Here is a 23,227-nt window from a genome sequence, read left to right as displayed (position 1 = left end):
GGTAGACACAAGAATTTGAGAGTAGTTGTTTTGGGTTTTGTTTGTTTTGTTTTGAATCCCCTGTTCCACAATCCAGTCCAGTTGGTGGCGGTAATGCACCTTTAAGTTGGTTGCCAACCGCCATAAAACACTAAAGAAGAAGAAGAAGAAGTTTTTCCAAGTGTCTCGCGATGTTTCCTGTTTGCCATTCTTGATTTTGAAACATGGCGACTATTAACCTAGCATCCAAAGGATCTCTTGCAAAGGAGAGAGCGACCGTAGAGGTTGCTGTTCCTGAACAGGAGACTGGAGAGGGGTATGTGTTTCCCAGGCAAAATCGATGTTAAACTTAAGGGCAATAACATTTTGTGAGCAACACACGCGCCAATAGACCCTTCTCACGGGGGCCATTTTGGGTCGAAAAGACAGGGTAAACACAGGTGCAAGCAAAACACTAATGAGGGTTTCCAACTTCCAATGATTGGAATTTGGAAACCCTCATTAGTGTGTTGCTTGCACCTGTGTTTACCCTGCCAATTTGACACAAAATGGCCCCCGTGAGAAGGGTCTATTGAGCAGGCGAGGCCACGCAGCAGCTGAGGGCGAGGCCGCGTAGCGGGTGAGCCTAGGAATCGAGCGCATGTAGCACGTGAGATGCCTAGTTAACTTACATTTGGCATTGCTGCTATAAAACCTTCATAGGAAATATAGACCGTTTTCACAGAATTGTCAGTTCTGCTCTGCTTTTCTCTCTCTCTCTCCTATCCATAGCAAACACTGCAACAGGAAGTGAGCTGGGGTTCAATTTATAATGTTTTTTTGGTCAAGTTAAAACTGTCTATAGAGGAATCTGTTTGTTGTATGTTTGCTCACACATGTACACTGGATACAGAGAGAGAGAGAGAGAGAGAGAGAGTGTGTGTGTGTGTGTGTGTGTGTGTGTGTGTGTCTAACCTGGTCAGACTGATAGGAGAGGGGGGGTGGTCCTGATGAGGTATACTCTCCTAGTGTCGGGGTGCCAGGAGTGTTGGGGAAGTCTGGAAATCCTGTTTGGCCGGAGAATCCCTGGCTCGCTAGAGGACACGGACAAAACCAATGTTACTTTCAGTCAGCAAATAAACACTAAGAGGTCTGTGTAGACCTCCTTTCTCTTGTGTAATAGTGAGCAGAGAAAGTGCTTCCAGCCCCACGGCATGCTGCATGAGCGGGCCTATGTTGAGGGGGGAGGGGGGTATTTGCTAGTCTTAGCATGGATATTGTATTTGCTAGTCCAGGCATGCTCATGGTGCGCAGGCTTCTTGAAATGCTGTTCTGGGTCACGTCCTATTTAAAATATGTTTTGAGGCCCAGAAAGCATGGAAACCATGATTATATATATATATATATATATATATATATATATATAAAATATTGTGCATCCCTAGATCTGTTTTTGGGTTCGGTACGAAGATACATATATCTAAGATATTGATTGGGAGTGATCACTAACATATGTGCAGTGTGTCATGTAGGGCATTCACAGACTAGTCGACTAGTCGACTAGTCGACTAGTAAAACCACTAGTCGACACTGTGCTTAGTAGTCGACTAGTCGTTTTAGCAAAAAAAAAAAAAAAAAAAAATTTTTTTTTTTTTTTTTTTTTTTTTTTAATCTTTAAGAAAGAACATACATGGACTATCATATCCCATATCCCCCACAAAGAACATCAAAACACAACAAAACAAAACAAGAAAACTGCATAAGATACACAATAATCCAAGAACAAACAAGACTATTGGACAAACAACCAAACAAAAACAATGCATTCAAAGTAAATACATAGATCTTGCCCTGTTGGCAGCTAGGAAATGCATAGCTTTAAATTGGAAACCATCCAATCCCCCAGCTGTAGTTCACTGGTGGAATGAACTCTCAAGCTACCATACGTTGGATAACATTTACTACAAGAGCAAAGGCAGATTCTTAGACATCCCCAAAATATGGCAACCACATACAGAGTTTGACTTTAAGAACTTTTTACCCCAGTGTCATTAGGCTTATCAGGATAGGAGCTGAATGCATTGTTTTTGTTTGGTTGTTTGTCCAATAGTCTTGTTTGTTCTTGGATTATTGTGTATCTTATGCAGTTTTCTTGTTTTGTTTTGTTGTGTTTTGATGTTCTTTGTGGGGGATATGGGATATGATAGTCCATGTATTGTATGTCGTGTAAATACCTCATGTTCTTTCTTAAAGATTAAAAAAAAAAAAAAAAAAAAAAAAAAAAAAAAAATTATTAAAAATAAATTAAAAACGGTTAGTCGACTAGTCGACTACCTTTAGGGACGACTAGTCGACTAGTAAAATTCACTAGTCGTGAATGCCCTATGTCATCCTCCCCGTGCACGAGTGCGTGCCTAGCCCATCTGGTTTCAGACAATAGTACGCTCCACTACAGTGAATGGCCTATTAATAGCTCTGGGAACAGGTAAGCAAAGCCTGTGGGACCACATTACTCTGCAACTTACTTTCAAGTTGTCAGTTGCAAACAGATGACATCTGTAGTTGTAATCCAAGCACATTTGTTTACCACTGAAGATCTATATACATCTATATGTATGTATGTATGTATGTATGTGTATATATATTAGGGGTGGGAGAAAAAATCGATTCACCTAAGTATCGCGATTTTTAATGTCACGATTTTTTGGATCGATATTTTATTCAAGAATCGATAATCGCAAAAGCAAAAAAAAAAAAAAAAAAAAAAATTTTTTTTTTTTTTTTTTTTTTTTTGGTGCCGCAGTCAGGCCACTCACTGAACAGCAGGCCAGGTGCCGCCTACTGGTTTACTAGTGGTTGTATTACTTTATTAGTTAGTCTGAAGTAATAATTACACTTCAGGGTTAAAGTAGGTGCATCTCATTGTAAAATTGGACTTGGCCCAAATTAGGCTTCAAACGGCCCAAATTGGGCTTCAAACGACCGACATTGAGCTTCAAACGGCCCAAATTTCACGCGCGTCGGCCCATATCGGCCTGGCCTGCTTGGTATCTAATGCCCAGCCTGAATTATGATCCCAGTCCGCCCCTGTTTTTAACTATATCGCCCAGCCCTACTCATGATATACAGTCTCTAGTGTATGATTCAACTTTTCCCATGTTCTAATCTAGTGTAAAAAAGCAAACAAACTGAAAAAAGAAAAGAAAAAAAGAAACAAAAATCGCAATAAATCGTAATATCGAATCGCAATAATCGTAGAATCGCAATACTTAAGAATCGCAATATAAATCGAATCGGCACCCAAGTATCGTGATAGTATCGAATCGGGAGATAAGTGAATCGGCACAGCCCTAATATATATATATATATATATATAGATATGTGTGTGTGTGTGTATATATACACATATATATATATATATATAGATGCATATATATACACACGTATAGATGCATATACACACACACACATAGATGCATATATGCATATCTATCTATCTATCTATCTATATATATATCTATATATCTATATATATCTATATATATATATATATATATATTATACACAGTATATATATATATATATATATATATGCAGTTACATTACATGCTAGCTCTATCTATGTAACACTGATCAGTAACAAAGTAGTGCTGCAACGATTAGTCAATTAATCGATCAAATATTCAAATTAAACTATTGCTTATAATCGATGAATCATTTAGACTCATTTTTAAGCTACTAAATAAATAGTAAATTCTAAAATTCTCTTCTTACATGGGAATATGTGTAAAAAAAATAAAGACCATCAAGTCACACCGCCTTGAAAGTCCCCCTCCTCAGTCCTCAAGCTACCTGGGCTGTTGTAGTCCGGGGTGTTCCTGCCCCCTGTGGGCAGAGTGTGGTAGGGCGAGGAGGCGGGGCCCAGGGCGGCGATCATCTCCATGACGTTGGGCAGGACCATGTGACTGGGGCTCACCGTGCGGCAGCGCTTCAGCACCGGCCCGTCACACTCCTCCTTTATGTGGATGTCTGGCTTGACGGGCACCGGCCTCCAGCCGCACACCGGGTCTATGGTGATCTCCTCATAGTCCGAACTGACGCAGTGACAGACAGAAGGAGTCTTTCATTACATACAAGGCTCCCACACCTTCTTAAACATCAAATTCAAGGGGCCCTGTCTTCCCAAAAGCGCTAATTTAGCGCTATGCCGTGTGCAATGCAAATTGGGGGCGGGCACAAGCGCATGCCTGTTATAATTGTACTGGGCATAGGCGTGCCACATGCCAAAGCAGGCGTTTCAGCGCTAAAATGTGGGGATAGATGGCATTATCCTATCATCAGCAGCGCGCTATTACTTTGCTCTAAGAGCTTTGAAAAGGACCTCTTACGCGCTAAATACCTCGCTGTGCTGGGAGTGCACCGTGTTTCACACCCGTGAATAATTCTGGTAGTTAAGACCGCCCAAATCCCGTTTGCGCAGGCATTTTGTGGCGCAGATGATTTTGGCACGGCTCTAATTTGCGCCTGCGACACGTGCCGTGAACGTTTCCGCATCCCCGCAGAGAATTGCATCCCCAACATGTTTCGGGGCTGTTTTAACTTAGAAATCAGGGAGGTCACCAGGTCACCAGGTCTACCAGACAATTATATCACTTTTAAACAGTTACATTTCTGTATAAATCATTACAATTATGCTCCCGTGAGGTGGGGATGCTTTTTTTTAATGCTTTCGAGGATTTCAAGGACCTGTGAGAACCCTGGAACTGGGCAACTGGGCATTCAAACAGATTGAGAAATGCCACATAAATTATAATATAATAATTAATTTTAATTATAATTAATATAATTCCATTGACATCAAATTAATTAATCACAAAATAAATGCTTACTTTTGGATGTAGACAAGAATCCCGAGCATGTACTGGTCAACTTCTAGTCCTTCCAGCAAAGCGGTCTTACTGTGAAGCAGAGACAAGACGCCAGGTGAACTATTGTTCTTAGCAGCACCGATACCGTTCTAAAAAGGTGATCTTTAATACATACTTGCACACAGGACATCTCCAGGTCCCTCTTTCACAATTCAGCTGCAAATACGACTCCAGGTCAAAACACTGCAAAATAAAGGTGTGCAGACACACAAGTGAGAATTTAATTGCATACATAGCAGTGTTTACCCTACCATTCTACATTCTATTTTTTTTTTAGATTTGCCCCCAAAACTTTATGGCATATAATTTACAATACAACAATACTGGTGTTGACAGTAATAGAAGATGCCAAATCATTCAAAACAATACGCATTTTGCTTTTAGGAGCATTGTGCCAGCGTGCAGCGCTGTTCCAAAACATGTCAACGTGTGTCGTCGCCTGGGAAACGCACATCCCATAATACAACTGTTCGCATCGCATCCCATAATGGTATGATGATACTTGAGATGCCATTGCGAACATAGATGCGAACAGGTTAGCTCAAAGTTTAGCGTCGCCAGCGAGGACCCCCACCGTTGCGGTCGGGGTACGTTTCAAAATCCCTCCAGGCCTGACATTTTTTCTAGGGGAAACACTGCATAGGTGCAACTGCATACAAGTGTACGTTAGTGATGCACGATGATATCACTATCAGCAGATCACGGCTTTCAAATGGGTAATGGGGATCGGGCCGAACCGAACATTTCTGCCGATACAACAGGCCAATAAAATGAGGCTTAAATGACGATAAGCCTAACCCAGGGAGAGCACCAACCAATCCTGTTTCAGCGGGATGAATCTTACAGTTTTGCTTGAAAGAAAATGTTACATAAATTAAAAAAAAGAATTGTCATCTTTTACATAACTGAAAGGAGTTCTCTTATTTTGCCCAGTGAATGTGTCCATTTTAACAAGCACTGGATTTATGTTGGCATCTGCCAGTGGGCCATCACGATAAGAGTAGGCATAATAATGTGTTAATTCCACTACAGGAGAGACTTGATGTGCAAATATACACGAAAAATGTGCGCATATATTGCTATCGGTATCTGCAATCAGCCATAAGAGTTGAAAAATATCTGCTTATCGGCAAAAAAATCCAATATCGGGCATCCCTTGTGTGTGTGTGTGTGTGTGTGTGTGTGCGCGTGCACGTGTGTGTGTGTGCGTGCGCGTGCGTGTGTGCGTGCGTGTGTGTGCGTGCGTGTGTGCGCGTGCGTGCTTGCGTGTGTGTGCGTGCGTGTGTGTGTGTGCGTGCGTGTGTGCGCGTGCGTGCTTGCGTGTGTGTGCGTGCGTGCTTGCGTGCGCGTGTGTGTGTGCGTGCGCGTGCGTGTGCGTGCGTGCGCGTGCGTGCTCACCTGTATGTGTCTGCAGTCGTGACCCCGAGCTGGCAGCTGAATTCGTCTGAATGTGATTGGACATTTGAGAGAAACTTTGATGGCGGTCTGCTCGACGCCGTCCTCGCCGTTCAACCCCGGGGTGCCTGGGATAGTGCCACTGCTAAAGTTTCTCTTGACTGAAACAGAGAGAGGGGAACCAGCTCATGTAGCACCAGGGCTTCACTGCTCTGCAGGAAATGCATTACGCCTCCACACATTCTCACCTCAGGAGCCTGGCCCTGGGTAAAGCGGTCATGTCAAGCATCGTATCAGAGCTATACAGACCAAATATCATGTTTCTCCCTCTTCTATAAGAGATTCGTTTTCAAAAGTGTGTCCTTCATGTTCATCTCGATGGATTTGGGACAACAACTCATAAAAGTGCCAAATTATCACAATTTCCTTTTCTTTATGCAGAGAAATTTGGCACGTCTTTTTGGTTTGTTTTCTTATGACTCTTTTCATGTGTGGTTGTAGAGAACACTGATATAATATGTCACAATAAAAACCCATCAGCTTATTTGCAGACCGTTAATGTTATGCATACAGGCTGGCAGGATCATGCCTGTGTAAAGAGTGTGGGAAGGAGACATGAGATGGGGGATAATCAAATAAAAAGCAATGGAAAAAAGCAAGGTACAAAGTGTGTAGAATGGGAGGAGTGATAATGAGTGTAACTCAGTCTTGGTGATGCAGAGTGATAATGAGTGTAACTCAGTCTTGGTGATGCAGAGTGATAATGAGTGTAACTCAGTCTTGGTGATGCAGAGTGATAATGACTATAACTCACTCTTGGCGATGCAGAGTGATAATGACTATAACTCACTCTTGGTGATGCAGAGTGATAATGATGACTATAACTCACTCTTGGTGATGCAGAGTGATAATGACTATAACTCACTCTTGGTGATGCAGAGTGATAATGATGACTATAACTCACTCTTGGTGATGCAGAGTGATAATGACTATAACTCACTCTTGGTGATGCAGAGTGATAATGATGACTATAACTCACTCTTGGTGATGCAGAGTGATAATGACTATAACTCACTCTTGGTGATGCAGAGTGATAATGACTATAACTCACTCTTGGTGATGCAGAGTGATAATGACTATAACTCACTCTTGGTGATGCAGAGTGATAATGACTATAACTCACTCTTGGTGATGCAGTGTTCGGCCGGTAGCAGCCTCTTCTTCATCAGACCCTGTAGGACAGACCTGACAGAGGGCCGGTGGACGAGCTGCAGCACAAACAGATGGGACTGGGGAGAGAGAGAGAGAGGAACAGATTGCTATGGCATTTGATGCATTTGGTTACACATACAAATGTGTGTTGCATTGTGGTTATAGTGCATGCTGAACACTGACACAGGAAGTAGGGCTGGGCAATATGGACTAAAAATAGATATTTTGTATTTTTAGGCTGTATGGCGATACACAATATCTCTGTATTTTCTACAAAGTGGGCTAAATGTTCAGTTATAAGTCAAAGGCACATGTGAGATGTCACAAACACTTTGATTAAAACAAGACTGATCAAAATCAAATGCAGACACAGGATTTTGGTGCTTTCACAACATATTCACACAATGAGATTTTTGATAAATGATCATCAGTAATGTGGATATAATGACTAAGCGGGTAAAGGCAAATAATAGAACAGCTACAACAGTCTGGTAAGTTCAGAAAACGACATCACTTTACTGTAATGCAGCCTTTAAAACCAGAAAAAGACAACACTTATGCCATATCAGCATATTACGACATCCAAAATCTAAGACGATATCTAGTCTCACATCACGATATCTATATAATATCGATATATTGCCCAGTTCTAATGGGAAAGGTGTGCATTCTCCTTCAAGGCTACTTACACAACAGCAGGCCGTTACTGTGATCTGGATGGTGTTGCGCCCCGGCTGGCACACCTGCTTCAGGTACAGAGGCTTGTGGGACGTTTTGTTATCGCCTCTTTCAATGGACAGCGGAGTGGCGTTGACACTGACCTGATCCAGGAGGAAAAGCACAGAGAGGCACAGTTAAGTTACGTTACGTTACGTAACAGTCAGACACACCAGACCCAACGTCAAACAACTGCCGGTGACAAAGGTCCACTGTTGCGTCACTACGGTCAACAGGCACGCGCATTCTGCGCCTGCGCGAGACCTGGGACTGCCGAGATACAAACTATTGTGATGATACATACATGAAAGAAAACAGCGTTTTCCTACCACTTTCACACCACTCTCGCTCACCACTTACACTGTTTCGGAATACAGCTACCGTAAATTCCGGACTATAAGCCGCACCTTTTTTCCCGTTTTTTGGCCTTTTTTGGCCCCTGCGGCTTATATAACGGTGCGGCTTATCTATGGATTTTTTCAAAAAAAAAAAAAAAAAAAAATCTCTCTTTTTTAGCACTCTTTCTAACTATAAATCCACTTCTGTTTTAATTTCCTCTCTTGCCCTCTTTTCACCACACTGTATGACACTGTATGACACTGTATGACACTGTGTGCACTGTAAAAAACAACACAGGTGGTGTTGTGTTATGTTGTTTTGTTGAAATGTTAATAAATGGGAGCTTCCTCAAACAGCCATCTCTTTCCCGACAATCCCATCTGTGCATGAACCCTTACATATGGTAATTAAACATTAAAACACAATAAAAAAAAAAAAAAAAAAAAAAAAAATACCATTAAAACACCCGCGGCTTATAGTCCGGTGCGGCTTATATATGTAAAAAATAGTCAACTTTGCAGGTGCGGCTTATACACCGGTGCGGCTTATAGTCCGGAATTTACGGTACTTCTGATCGAGAATATGTCTGATAAAAAGTTGCGCTGGTGTTGTCAGCTTGTCTTTTGCTTGTGCAAGAAGAAAGGAAGAGACAGAGATGGGAAAATAGGGAGAAAAAGTTCCAGGGGCTTTCCCGAAGGCCATGTCGTCGTGAAAATATTTGTGTATTGAAATGGTCAGATGAAGTTGAAAAATGAGAAGAATCTGTATTGTGTGTGTGTGTGTGTGCCTTCTCTTGTCGTGCACTGATTCACTTAAGACCACCAGCCAATTAGAGTGATGTCTCTCACAGACGGCCTGACACCGATTCAACCCGCCAACAAGACCGACAAGTGGCAACGGTGCGGGACACGCGGCAAAGACTAGGGCCACAAAGACTAGGGCCACAGAGGCTCACGATGTTATAGCAGACTAGGGCCACAGAGGCTCACGATGTTATAGCAGACTAGGGCCACAGAGGCTCACGATGTTAAAGACTAGGGCCACAGAGGCTCACGATGTTAAAGACTAGGGCCACAGAGGCTCACGATGTTATAGCAGACTAGGGCCACAGAGGCTCACGATGTTAAAGACTAGGGCCACAGAGGCTCACGATGTTATAGCAGACTAGGGCCACAGAGGCTCACGATGTTAAAGACTAGGGCCACAGAGGCTCACGATGTTAAAGACTAGGGCCACAGAGGCTCACGATGTTATAGCAGACTAGGGCCACAGAGGCTCACGATGTTAAAGACTAGGGCCACAGAGGCTCACGATGTTATAGCAGACTAGGGCCACAGAGGCTCACGATGTTAAAGACTAGGGCCACAGAGGCTCACGATGTTAAAGACTAGGGCCACAGAGGCTCACGATGTTAAAGACTAGGGCCACAGAGGCTCACGATGTTATAGCAGACGGGGCTTTAAGAAGCAGCAGCATGACAAAGTGACAAACCCAAAGGACAGGCGGTGACACTTACTTGCACAGAGGCAGGCCAGTTTGTGTTCATCTGCCTATCTTCATGATGGTAACACTTGAACTGCAACTCCAGATCTGGCCTGCAGGAGGAGATAAAACACAACTCAATATTCTTCAGTTGGTGCTGATCTGGTGTGATCTATGAGGCCATTTACACCTGGCGTTAACATGTGTTTTCGGTGATCAGATTGCAATCAGATTGTGTTTTATCACTTGAAAGTACAGGTGTAAACACCCCCAAAACACATTGAAGAAGGATTGCAATCTGATCGGCCAAACCACCTCCGGAGGTGGTCAGGGATGCATTGTGTACACATTGAACACAAGTGTAAATGCAATGTGTCCTCTCAATCTGGATACAGCAACTTTATGCGGATTGAGAGGACAACCATTTCTGCAATCAGATTGCAATCTGATGGCAGAAAACACATGTTAACGCCAGGTGTAAATGGCCTCTATCTGTTGTCCTAATCACATAGAACAGGACCTCATAATTCTAAATGCATGGGTCAAAACACGGGTGATAACTGCATGTGTGTGTGTGTGTGTGCGCGTGTGTGTGTGCGCGCACGCGGGCGTGTGTGTGTGCGCGCGCGCGGGCGTGTGTGCGTGTGTGTGTGTGTGTGCGTGCGTGCGTGTGTGTGTGTGTGCGTGTGGCGAGTTAGACCTCTTTACCTCAACATGAGCGTCTTGTAGACAGAATCTCGGAGCTGGAAGGCGTGATTGGAGACGGCCAGGTTGTGCTCCAGTCTGAAGGGCTCCAACACCACCCCGTCTCGTACCGGGAAGGTCAGACGCAAGTCATCGCTGGGGTTACCTTGAATGGACAGCAGGGGGCGGAGAGAGGAACATGCATCATAGCGGGACAAACAACAAATCTCAACGTATCAACATACTATAGTATAAATGGTTTCCGTAGTTCACTGCTAGAATCGGTGTTTACGAGGGAAACATCAATTGATTCTCTCTTGTGAAGTCAGTAATAATGCCGTATTCCATTTGCAGCTGAACTTGTATTTCTTTCTTCGAAAGTCGGGGGAACCTCAACGACCCCGACCTCAAAATCCAAGATGGCAGCTCCCACATCAACAGTTTCACTACTGAAAGCTGTAGTAATCCACTGTTTATAGCTTGTTTTCGACGATGTGATTCGGATGACGTCTGCGTGACGTCTAAGGGGCAGCTACTAGAATGGAGGAAAGCGAGTATGCAAGAGGTTGGATGCCGCTCCACGCTGCAGGTATCGCCAGAAGATTGCAAAAGATATAGGATATGACCCATTAGGGCTGGGCGATAAAACGATAGCAATATACATTATATCGGCGATAGACGCCATGTCATCAATACAATAAAGAAATAGTTTGATAGAACGTTCGATACTTTAACTCACGGCTGCATGAAAAGACCAAGTGCGCTTCTTCTCCCTGGCTCATAAACAGCCTATCATGTCCCTTGTTAATAGAGCGTGTGACAGCTTGTGACACGCAAACAGCCAATGATCACGTGGTTTGCAAACAAGCCAATGGCCACGCCCCGGTCGCCATCTTGACGTGACCTGAAAACAACCTATTAGCACGTCTTCTGTCTTATTTGTGTCTCATTAAATCAGTCGTACACAGTGCTGTCTAAATCCTACCTGTGGACATGTTGCTACAGTGTTTGTATGGCCTTGGCCAAGCAGCTCATATTGCATCACATGTCCAAAGTACCTTTGTGTGTGTGTGTGTGTGTGTGTGTGTGTGTGTGTGTGTGTGTGTGTGTGTGTGTGTGTGTGTGTGTGTGTGCGCGCGTGTGTTTGTTTAACAACTTTCTAATTGACCGTGTGCTTCCTGGTGGCTTGACTGCAGTGTGGCGACTCACCTGTAGAGGGCTGCTGGGGGTTGATGTTGGGTTTGGTGTCGGGCGTCAGGTAAGCGGGCGGCTTTGTGTCCTGTCCTGGGGAGAGGTAGGGAGGCATGGAGCTGCCCGGCGTCATGGGAGGGGTGGGATTCCCTCCCATAGGAGAGCTGGGATATCCCGGCATCACTCCGCCCCTCCCTGGCTGAGAGACAGGGAAGCGGACGACGGGGTTCACAACTTTGAATCTGGAATCCTCTAACAACGACATTCGCGACACGACGACATTCGCGCTGATCTTTTTATTTTTCTATCAAAACACTATGAGAATTTTAATGACCTTGATGACATAAATAAATTGCGTAAAATTTTAGCTGGTGAACACGGTGTTAATGAATGTGCCAAGGCCTGCCACCTCATCCTAAAAAGAAGAGTAGCCTTCATGAGCACCGCCCAATAAACTGCCCCCTCCCTTTTACATATTGTATTGCCAACTGTATTTTCTGTGTAATAGTACTTGTATGTATGTTTTTATCTTTTATTGTTTTGAATTGTATTGTGTCTCACAACTCCATGTGAGTGGTCCTCAACTCTTTAATGCACATTTTGTTGTTTTTTATACCATACTTGTTTGTTGAGGAGTGACACAAAAATAAAGATATATCTATCTATCTATCTATCTATCTATCTATCTATCGATGATAAACACACAAGCCTTGTGCAGGAGCAACCCCTTAGTGGCACTGGAGTAACAATGTATCTCAGATAAGTGGATTGGTATTATTCTGTAGTCAAGTGTATCATTTCCTCTTCAGATGACTGTGTGTGATTTTGCCATATTGGATTCAAATCTTTAATAAGGTACTGAGGTGAGAGTGCATGGAGTTAGTGACTTACCCCATTCACAGCTGCCTGGGTGAAGGCGTTGTATCCCCCTGCTCCTCCAGATGGCAGGCTGCCTTGGCCATTGAATGGCTCCGACTAGAGAACATACAGAGGAAACAAGACACTTATGGTGCTTTCTCACTGGGAACGAAGCCCCCCTCTCCCCCGCTGGTCAGCTTTCACATTACTAAATCTCTTCTGCGCTTGGGAACGGAACACTTGCAGAGTACACTTGCGTCATCAACTACACCTGGGGCCGGTTGCACCAACTGGTCTTAACTATGCCTGGTCGTAACTCCTACGTCGGTCTTAGTTAAGACCAGTCTTTAGAGTGGACTTACGCCTGTTGCACAAACAGGGCTTACGTCTGGTCTTAACTACACCGGTCGTAGCGATGCGCGTCCATGTGAAAGCACGGGAATGCCCACTGGAATGCGGCACGCGACCTGTTTAGAAGAGTGTGCTGACGTCAAATGACGCTCCGCTCCGGCTGTAATAGTGTGGCTAATGTTAGCGACTAACTGTTACTTGTCGTTACTTTACATGGCAGTAAAACGCCACTGGACCAAATTAATTTCGATTTCCATACATTGGTTAGTTGTTTATAACGTGACTATATTTATAACGTTTATAACGTTTCCAGTTTATAACTCGGGTCTTGAATACAGCCAGAGTGCTGAGGGGTTGTAGCTATTGCGCAACACACAGGTGAAAACCGTCTATGCTGCACCCATGACTGCACCTTACGCCTGCTCTGGACTAGGCGTAATATTTTTATGACCGGTCTTAGAGAGAGAAAGGCTTATGCCCTGTTGGTGCAACCGGCGTAGCTGTTTGGTTCGTAAAGTTATGACCGACTTCGCTTAAGACCAGTCGTAAGACCAGTTGGTGCAACCGGCCCCAGGAGTGTATCCTCGCCCGTGTGTTGTCTATGTGGTTCGGTACGGTTTGCGTTCATATTCGCAAGTGTTCTGTCCCCGGGCACGCCAAAGTGTTCCCCAGACCACCTTTTCAAGTGGACCCTGTCACGGTTCCACGGAACACAATGCAACGTTCACACTCCTCAAACGACCTGGGGTCAATTTGGGGAAAGTGTGCCCGGGAACGGTACAGTGTGCCCGGGTACCGGGGCGGCAGTGTGAACGCACCCTTAGCTAACTGTCCATCTATCTGTCTGGATCTGGATCCAAAGCAGACAAGCAGTGGTGCAGAAATGATCCGCGCAGCGTACCACTGATGCACAATGGAAGTCAGTAATGATGACATGAATGAAAGGGTAAACAGCCGTTGAGAGATTTCTCATCACCGTTAAAGTGAAATGATAACAGTATGGGACAGGTAGTGGTACAGGTAGGATATAAGGTGTATTTACCTTATAATACTGGGAAGCATTGGGCTGAGCGGCTCCGGGAGGGAACTGTGCTGGGTTGGGGGGTCCAGAGGCGTACTGGCCCATGAGAGGCATACGGTTGCTGGGGTAGGAGGGTGAGGGCGCACATCGCTGCTGAGGACCAGTGGGATACTGCAGAGGCTGGTTAGGGTAAGCCGACATCCCACCAGAGCCATACTGCTGCACTGGAAAACCCTGGAAAAGAGGGGCAGCTATTTTGTTATATGAACAACACAGCTTCATGCCAAACCAAATGTATCAACACTCTAATAATAACACTCATTATTAGAATTGTTGTGAAATATAAGAGATTAACAGGGAGAAATGAAAAAGAACTAGAAATACTGAGAGTGCGATGTGCATGCTCGTGCAAGCAACTGAGCAATTGGGGCGTCCGGGTAGTGTAGCGGTAGATTCCCTGCCTACCAACATGAGGGTCGCAGGTTCGCGCCCCCGTGTTACCTCCGGCTTGGTCGGGCGACCATACAGGAACGATTGGCTGTGTCTGCGGGTGGGAAGCCGGATTGAGGGTATGTGTCCTGGTCGTGGCTCTAGCGCCTCCTCTGGTCGGCCGGGGTGCCTGGTCAGGGCGGAAGGGAACTGGTGGGAATAGCGTGATCCTCCCACGTGCTACGTCCTGCCGGAGAAACTCCCCACTTGTGAGGGTGAAAAGAAGCGGCTGGCAACTGCGCATGTGTTGGCGGGAGCATGGTGCTAGTCTACGGCTCTCCCCAGATCGGCAGAGGGGTTAGAGCAGCGACGGGGGCAGCAGGGGGGAAAGTACAAATGGGGGGGAAATCAGAGAAAAACGAAAACTGAGCAATTGTGCGCCGCACTAGTCGTAATAGTAGTGAGATACAGCACATCTGGCGAAAATGATCAAAGGGGAGGAGTTAGTGGGAAAGTGAGAGTGTAAACAGGTATGTGCAACCTTATCCCAGAACAGCTGAGTCCGTTGTTAGCATTTTTGGAAAAGATGCATTGTTCTCTCATCTCCTCTTTCTATCCCTTTTTTTTTGTTCTTTTGACAATTGTATGCCTTTATTAGATGATTCAAACTTGAGAGCGAGAGAGAGAGAGAGAAAGAGAAAGAGAGAGAGAGAGAGACCATGCAACAAAGATCCTGGGCTGAATATGAACCCAGAATGACACAGTTACTACCACTACTAGTAGCAACACTAGAAGTTCACAAGCTTGCAGTGCCCATTTTGAGTAAAAACATCTCTCTGGAAAATTACAGCTTACTCCTCCTTATAAGCATGCTCCAGCAAGTCCCATCGGAGCCCAATTAGGCATTTTAATGATAGTCACTGACATGCCAAATCAAGGAAAATACCCACAACAGACAAAATAACAACAACAACAAAATGTACCGCCTATATTTGAATAAATGTTTCTTCTTCTTCTTAACAAATATTTTTGGTTTGGTTTTTCCTCAAATAAGAATTGTACCTTTGTGGTTGGTGTGGGGAAACCACGCCAGTGCTGGAGAATGGGAAAACGTTGGATATGAACAGCGCTCTGCCACGTGTGTGTGTGTGTGTGTGTGTACGAGCTTTGGCCCAGGCGTAACTCCCTCACTGACCTCTGAATGGAAGGGTCGCTTGAGGCCTTGTTGTCCTCCTGGATAGCCTCCGTGCTGGGGCATCCTCTGCGCCTGGGCAGGGTGAGACGGATACAAGCCCCCGATGGAAGGTGGAGGCCCAGGCCTGGAAGGACCCATCCCACCAGGATTCATCCCCGGAGGGCCACGGGGGCCGGAGTGAGACAGGAACTGGGTGCTGTAAGAGGAAGCTCCACCCATCTGGGGAAGGAAAGGGAAGTGCGCCAGCAGGAGTGAAAAACAAAGCACGCGAGGTGTTTTACACAGCACAGGCAGAGGCTTGTAGAAATGGAGGTTGACAAAGGCGAAGTGCTGGAGAGGGAAAAATCATAAACACTGATGGGGAGATAAAGAAAGCGGTTTTGGAGTTTACCAGGCTTATCTGGAGAGAAAGGGCCCCATTTACACTAGGCATTCAAATGTGATCTGTATCTGGATATCCTATTCAGATGATGGTCAATCGAGTCATGTCCTGGTATTGACATGCAGATTTGTCGTCTGCATTATGATCGGATCTCATTGTTCATGCACGCAATGGAAAACAGGCGAGTCGGTGGAGAGCACTGGCACCAAAAACAAACATGGCGGGTGTAGGGTCAGTAGAGATAATACTGTACGCAATTTATTCTTTCCCAGGATGGCAACTACCCTGCATCTGATTGTCTCAGCCTGATATTTTGCCCTCATCAATCGCCCTAACCCCTCATGCCTAAACCCAACCCATCACAATCAGCACTCCTCATGCCTAAACCCAACCTCCTCATCCCTAAACCTAGAGCTGCACAATATATTGTTTCGGCATCGTCATCGCAATGTGCGCAATAGTCACATCGCTGGACGTGCAATGTCAAACAATAAGGCAAATTAGCTCAAACACGTCATGCTATAACTTTTTTGCTGGTTGATACTCAGCACTTAGCATCCTGCCAATCCCTCTGGCTGCAGCTAAAAACATGTGCTACTATGTCACATCCACGCAGGCTACCCACTACCTTCTTAAAAAGGGACAAGGCTTGATGAGCTAATCAAGTCATTTGGTGAAAATTCCTGTATTTTTTCATATCGCAGAAACCAAATGTATTGCAATGTCCGTTTTTTCCCAATATCGTGCAGCCCTACCTAAAACCCAACCCAATCAGAGGCAGAGTAGGGCGGGGACATGCCCTTCACCATCCTGGGGAAAGAAATCAGCATACCGTACTACAGCCTGGATTTACTTTTCATATTTGGGGGCAGAACAAACTTTTGTAGGAGGCTTTGGCACCACATACTATACGACGGGTTCCTTTTGGCTGCATTAGTGTAGTCGTGAAACACGACTCCAGGAGAACGAGGGGAGCGAGGCGGCGGCTGGTGGGAGTGAGATCGTGCTGGAGAGTGAAGGAGGCAAACTTCACAATGACTCATGATGTTTCCACCCAGCTGGCGGTGGTGCCTTCTCACAGAAAGCCACCTCGCTGCGTGCATTTCCACCTGGATGCCTCCAGCTGAGATCCCACCGCGATGAGAGCCATCTGGCCCGTGCAAATTGCATTCCGATCGCGATGCGTGCCGCGTGCATTTACACCCTGCATTCATTAAAAAAAAAAAAAGAGGAGCGTTGCAGCGTGACTGGATTTTTTTTCCCTCATCCCCCTTTACCGTTTTTACATCCTCGTAGATCGTTTTCCAGCGCTTTGATCACCTTATGAGATAAGTGCTATTTTGCCCTTTTATTTTTCGCCGTTTTTCAAAGTCAATATTTTGACGCAATCGCTGTCGAAGTTTCTCCAAGTAAAGAAGAAGGCAACCAATTATATAGCTGTATTTTTCTAAATGGTAGTTTTCACTTCTCTTACAGACTAAAGCTGGCGGAAGCATTTTGCTCAAGTTTGCATGTTGGCTTGACTGTGTTGTGATTGGCAGACGGAACATCCTACGTCCTCAATCAGACACGTAGTGAACCGGAAATGTTTGCAGTTTCTTCCTTGCAAGCAGAAAGTGGAAATAAGACGCCTACTCCTGTCTCATCTCTCACAAGTGTTTCCAAAGGCACATATTATGAAACGGCCATGTTACACCGAATGGAACATCTTTCAGAATGTAGACGTTCATAGCCTGATATTGGTGTTCTGTTCTTACGGTGTTTACTCTGTGTATTCTGTGCATTTTCTTCCCTCTGTGTGAGTGGGATTCAGTAAAGTGAGTTTGTCTGCTGTGCGTGAGGGTGATGGGAATTTTTTTCGAAATGATTAAAAAATGGAAAAATCACATTGGAATTAGGGCTGTGTGATTAATGGAATTTTATTTTTTAATTACGATTAGCTTCCCACGGTTATGAAATGACGATAATTGAGATCAAACTATTTTTGTGAAGTTTGGCAATGTTGCTCTTGTTTTGTCTCCGTGTTGTAAATCCAGCGCACCCCTTTCTATCGCACCGGTGTGCCTGAAAGCCAAACACGCTGTGGTGTGTGTCGTTTCAGCTCGAGCATTCAAATGAATTTAATTCAATGTATTTCCCGGTTGAGGTTCAAACCTTCCTTGGTAGAAGGTGACAGAAAGAGAGCAGTTGGTCCACAGGAAAGGTAAACCCATACAGACCCACGGCGCACGACACGTTCAATTCTATGCACTGACACACTGCGACACGGTAAAATGACCTAATTCCACTAACATCACTTAAGAAGCACAAGGTAACGTCACCTACCATTAAAGTCTGTAGGACAGCCACGACGAATTACTGTCTGCAAATCCCCATCGCCGACTGTGTTAAGTTTCACTTTTGTTTTCACATCGCTAGACTATACAGGGAGCAACTTTCGATTTGGTGCCTCCGTTAGCTGACTGACTGAAATATAGCCTACAGTACATGTAGATTTCTAGTTGACCAAATGTTAAATATTTTGCAGTAGGTTGTGACAACGCAGTACAAGTTACACCATAGTTTATGTTATTTATTTTTGTGTATTATTTTTTGATATATACACTGTATGGTCATGAACGATGGTTCATGAGTTCGTGGATATGAGCAGCCCAGTGTAGGAATTTAGCCAGGGGCAAAAATGCCCTCAAGAGATCTCAGAATGCCCCTAGAAACCATCATCATGGGGCAAAAATGACCCCCAATAATTCTATAATTTTCTTTTCATTCAATTCATTTAATTTCCATCTCTAACAGACACACACTCAACACCTGCAAGCTGGTTACCAGAAGAAGACGAAGAAGACAGTGTGCTGTTATCCACACTACGCTTTAGCAACTTTATGCACCAATTACTTTTTTCAAGTGCCCCAACATTTTGTAAATGCCCCCATTTTTTAGACCATGGTGCAAATTTGCCCGCAAAATATTTTTTTAATTTCCTACACTGAAGCAGCCGAAACAGGCTTCCTCGGGAAGGGGTGGGTGGGATCTCCCTTAGGGATAGGGTGAGAAGCTCAGTCACCCAATGAGGGACTCTTGAGTAGAGCCGCTGCTTCTTCACATAGAAAGCCAGTTGAGGTGGTTCGGGCGTCTGGTAAGGATGTCTCCTGGTCGCCTCCCCAGGGAGGCTTTCCAGGCACATCCAGCTGGGAGGAGACCACAGGGCAGAGCGAGGGCCAGGTGGAGTAATTACATCTCCACGCTGGCCTGGGAACACCTCAGAGCTGGTTAATATGCCCAGGGAAACGGAAGTTGGAGGTCCCCATGCTGGATCTGCTACCTCAGTACCTCCTCTGCAACTCGACTCCGGGTTGAAGATGGATAGATGTATGGATGTTTTTTTTTGGTATAGGTTATTTATTTATTCATCTTTTTTTCCATTTATTTCTTTGTTTTTCAGTTAAATTATATTTAAAGTGTGAAGAAATGCAGTGTTAAAATGTTTTTTCCCCTCCCCAGGTTCAATAAATGAATGATGTAAGTCCAATGACTGAGTAATTGTGTTAAATAATCATGATCTCAATGCCAGTCAAAATAATCATACTTATGATTTTTGCCATAATTGAGCATCCCTAATTGGAATGGTCCCATATTCTGCTTTCTCGAGTTAAGATATCCAGATTCAGATTGAATGTATTGTCAATACCAGGTGTAAAGTGGTCGATGATGTACTGAGTAAATAGTCTGGCAACAGAGTAGCGTCAAGTAATGTGATTTGTAACAGATCAGCTTGTCCTTTACACAGCCCTGCAATCAAACATCACAACTCAAATGCACATGGGACCTAATGATCCTGAGTTTGTGACAGTATAATTAAGCAATATAGCACGAGAGCCAGTGTGTTGTGGCATATATCCCGCTGATCAGTTGTTATCCCACAAGGCCTGCGGCCTCGTTGCTTTTATAAAACGGTTTCCAAGTATGATAATATAAATATAATAATAATACTATAAGTCCGACTGGCATGGTATTCTGATAAGAGTCAGTTGAAACACTACTGTAAGGCGGGACCTCTAGCAAGAAGATAGACGTGCGGGTGATTTGATTGGATCGTTCTGGAGACTGAAGTTGACATTGGCCAATCCTGGCGCTTGCTGAGAAGCTGAGAGCTTTCTGGAAAGCCCGACACGCAGCTCGAGCGCAGCGCTGCATTCTCAGCGCTTGCTGGGAAGCTGAGTGCTTTCTGCAAAGCCCGACACCAACTAACGTTACGGGGTTAAATGCGGGGTTAAATGCGGGGTTAACAGCCTTTTTTTTGCAAAGAAGACATTAGCCCGCATCTATTCTTGTACAAAACATAATTTTCTGCGAAGTATTAGTAAAGTTATAAGCGAAGATCGATTCACAAGGATCTGACAGCTGTCTCTGCCATTTGTTTTTTTTGAGGTAACCAAAGCCTTTTAGTAAGAGAGTTGCCATGGCAACCAATAACCCATGGCCATGGGTTATTGGAGTGGGTTATTGGATTTATACAATGGCTGTGAACCAATCAGATTGCTTGATTTGAGAGAGCCGTTTTATAATAGAGAACAACCTGCTGCATATTGCGTATTGGTGTAAGATTTGATCATTGCAAACACTTTATGTATTTATTTTATGGGTGCACCAATCACTGATTGCCGATCACCTATGGGAAATATCTGCCCGACCGATCACCGATTACCGATCACCGATATATAAACTCCTCAAAAAAAGTTTGGAAACGTTATTTCGGTTGATTATTTCTCCCCTTTAATAATACCAATTGGCATTGTATTTTATATCGTTGGAAAGCCTGATTAGTGATAGGGCTTTTTTTTTTTTTTTTTTACTTTTTTTTTTATATATATAAAAATATCGGCAATCAGCCGAAATATCGGCAATCAGCCGATCGCATATTTGAGGTCAAAATCGGCCGATACAGATTGCTTGCCGATCGATCGGTGCACCCCTATTTTTTTTTATTATTGTTTTTGCCAAAAGGAATGTACAAAATGACTCCCTGGTTAAAGGATCCTGCCTCCCCCTCCAGACCGCAGGGTGTAGTACAGACAGAGACATTTACCTGGCCATACAGTAGCTCAGGGTGTAGTACACAGAGACATTTACCTGGCCATAGCTCAGGGTGTAGTACACAGACAGAGACATTTACCTGGCCATAGCTCAGGGTGTAGTACACAGAGACATTTACCTGGCCATACAGTAGCTCAGGGTGTAGTACACAGACAGAGACATTTACCTGGCCATAGCTCAGGGTGTAGTACACAGACAGAGACATTTACCTGGCCATAGCTCAGGGTGTAGTACACAGACAGAGACATTTACCTGGCCATAGCTCAGGTGTAGTACACAGACAGAGACATTTACCTGGCCATAGCTCAGGGTGTAGTACACAGACACAGACATTTACCTGGCCATAGCTCAGGGTGTAGTACACAGACACAGACATTTACCTGGCCATAGCTCAGGGTGTAGTACACAGACACAGACATTTACCTGGCCATAGCTCAGGGTGTAGTACACAGACACAGACATTTACCTGGCCATAGCTCAGGGTGTAGTACACAGACAGAGACATTTACCTGGCCATAGCTCAGTTCCTGGTTCTGCTTCTCCTGTATTGCTGCAACAGTTGCTGTAGCAGTGGCGGTTGCCGTAGCGGCGGCGGCTGCGACGGCAGCGGCAGCCGCTTGGGTGAAGTCCGAGGGGGGGCGGACGCCCATACCCCCCCCACTGTTACCAGAGTAACTGTGGGGAGGGAGGGGGGGGGGTGAGAGGGCAGATAGGCACACTGTGAACTTAGAGTTCAGTGTGGGACTGTGTGTGTGTGTGTGTGTGTGTGTGTGTGTGTGTGTGTGTGTGTGTGTGTGTGTGTGTGTGTGTGTGACGCTTTTCATAGCATGAGTCAGAGGCTCAGAGCAGTGGGCATGTCCACCCACTCTGACGTGATGTTATCCCCACAATAGTAGTGCCTCCAATACAGTCATGGCATGTTCAAAACAGGCGATCAGTACACGCATATTGCTCCATACAGTGAAATAGGTGAACAACGCTGTTTTAAAGATTCATAAATTGTCATGGTCGCATATTAGGCTTGACGCTTAACCCTTTATTTGGATAGTGCGCCTACACAGAGTCTACAGACTATTGGTAACATTTCAACAGCTTAGCAGTTGATATTCAGAAATAAAACGGTTTCGCTTTTGTCTGTAGATGTTGAACAGATTCTGTTAGCTTCCCGTTCCACAACCCTGATTCTCATCACTTGGGAGCTCCTAAATTATTCTGAGAATATGTAGCTATATGTAGAATATGTAGAATTGTCACATATACTCTATAGATCAGTGATACTCAACTTGCGGCCCGGGGGCCAGATATGGCCCGGGGTAGGGTGCCAAGTGGCCCCCTAACCATTTTCCAATTCACAATGAAAACTAACGTTAAATAAGGTTTGACTGTGCGCTCCAGCTAAATTGTCAAATATTGCTGCCTGCTCGCCGCTCAGGGACTTATATGTACTTAACTAACAGCCTAATAAGTTACAACTAATACAGTAACTATCCTGTGTGCACAAAATTGTCAGACTAAACTCCAAAAGGCACACCCAAAAAACTACAATCCGCTACAGAAAAATTTATATTATTATTTGTTTATTAATTGGCCCCTGGCCTCCTGTCATTTTACAGAAGTAGCCCCCGAGCAAAGCAGGTTGAGTATCCCTGCTATAGATCATCTGTTAAACATCTACAGACAAAAGCGAAACAGTTGTTGAATGTCAACGAACAAGCTGTTGAAATTAGGGCTGTGGCGATTCACTTATCTCCCGATTCGATACTATCACGATTCTTGGGTGCCGATTCGATTTATATTGCGATTCTTAAGTATTGCGATTCTACGATTATTGCGATTCGATATTACGATTTATTGCGATTTTTGTTTATTTTTTTCTTTTATTTTTTCAGTTTGTTTGCTTTTTTACACTAGATTAGAACATGGGAAAAGTTGAATCATACACTAGAGACTGTATATTATATATCATGAGTAGGGCTGGGCGATATAGTTAA

General features: G+C 44.4%; 1 protein-coding gene across 5 annotated transcripts in view; it reads right to left on the bottom strand.

Moving 5' to 3' along the window:
• LOC310771351 (zinc finger MIZ domain-containing protein 2-like) overlaps positions 1 to 23,227 on the bottom strand; it is a 67,528-nt gene that overhangs the window by 16,243 nt on the left and 28,058 nt on the right. For 4 of the 5 annotated variants that reach the window (XM_083663984.1, XM_083663982.1, XM_083663986.1 and 1 more), the window contains exons 5-18: positions 21,746 to 21,911; positions 15,761 to 15,979; positions 14,158 to 14,370; positions 12,798 to 12,881; positions 11,925 to 12,105; positions 10,740 to 10,881; positions 10,060 to 10,144; positions 8,183 to 8,314; positions 7,465 to 7,570; positions 6,285 to 6,442; positions 5,002 to 5,069; positions 4,848 to 4,916; positions 3,811 to 4,052; positions 934 to 1,052 (exon numbers count right to left, since the gene is read on the bottom strand). In XM_083663984.1, coding sequence (XP_083520110.1) covers positions 934 to 1,052; positions 3,811 to 4,052; positions 4,848 to 4,916; positions 5,002 to 5,069; positions 6,285 to 6,442; positions 7,465 to 7,570; positions 8,183 to 8,314; positions 10,060 to 10,144; positions 10,740 to 10,881; positions 11,925 to 12,105; positions 12,798 to 12,881; positions 14,158 to 14,370; positions 15,761 to 15,979; positions 21,746 to 21,911 — 1,984 coding nt within the window. The remainder of the gene's footprint in view (positions 1 to 933; positions 1,053 to 3,810; positions 4,053 to 4,847; positions 4,917 to 5,001; positions 5,070 to 6,284; positions 6,443 to 7,464; positions 7,571 to 8,182; positions 8,315 to 10,059; positions 10,145 to 10,739; positions 10,882 to 11,924; positions 12,106 to 12,797; positions 12,882 to 14,157; positions 14,371 to 15,760; positions 15,980 to 21,745; positions 21,912 to 23,227) is intronic. The other variant, XM_083663985.1, reaches the window with a different exon arrangement.

This window comes from Poromitra crassiceps (assembly GCF_964638095.1).
Source record: "Poromitra crassiceps genome assembly, contig: HAP1_SCAFFOLD_557, whole genome shotgun sequence".
Classification (NCBI taxonomy): domain Eukaryota; kingdom Metazoa; phylum Chordata; class Actinopteri; order Beryciformes; family Melamphaidae; genus Poromitra; species Poromitra crassiceps.
Note: the sequence above shows the minus strand (reverse complement) of the source record. Positions and strands in the feature narration are given on the sequence as shown.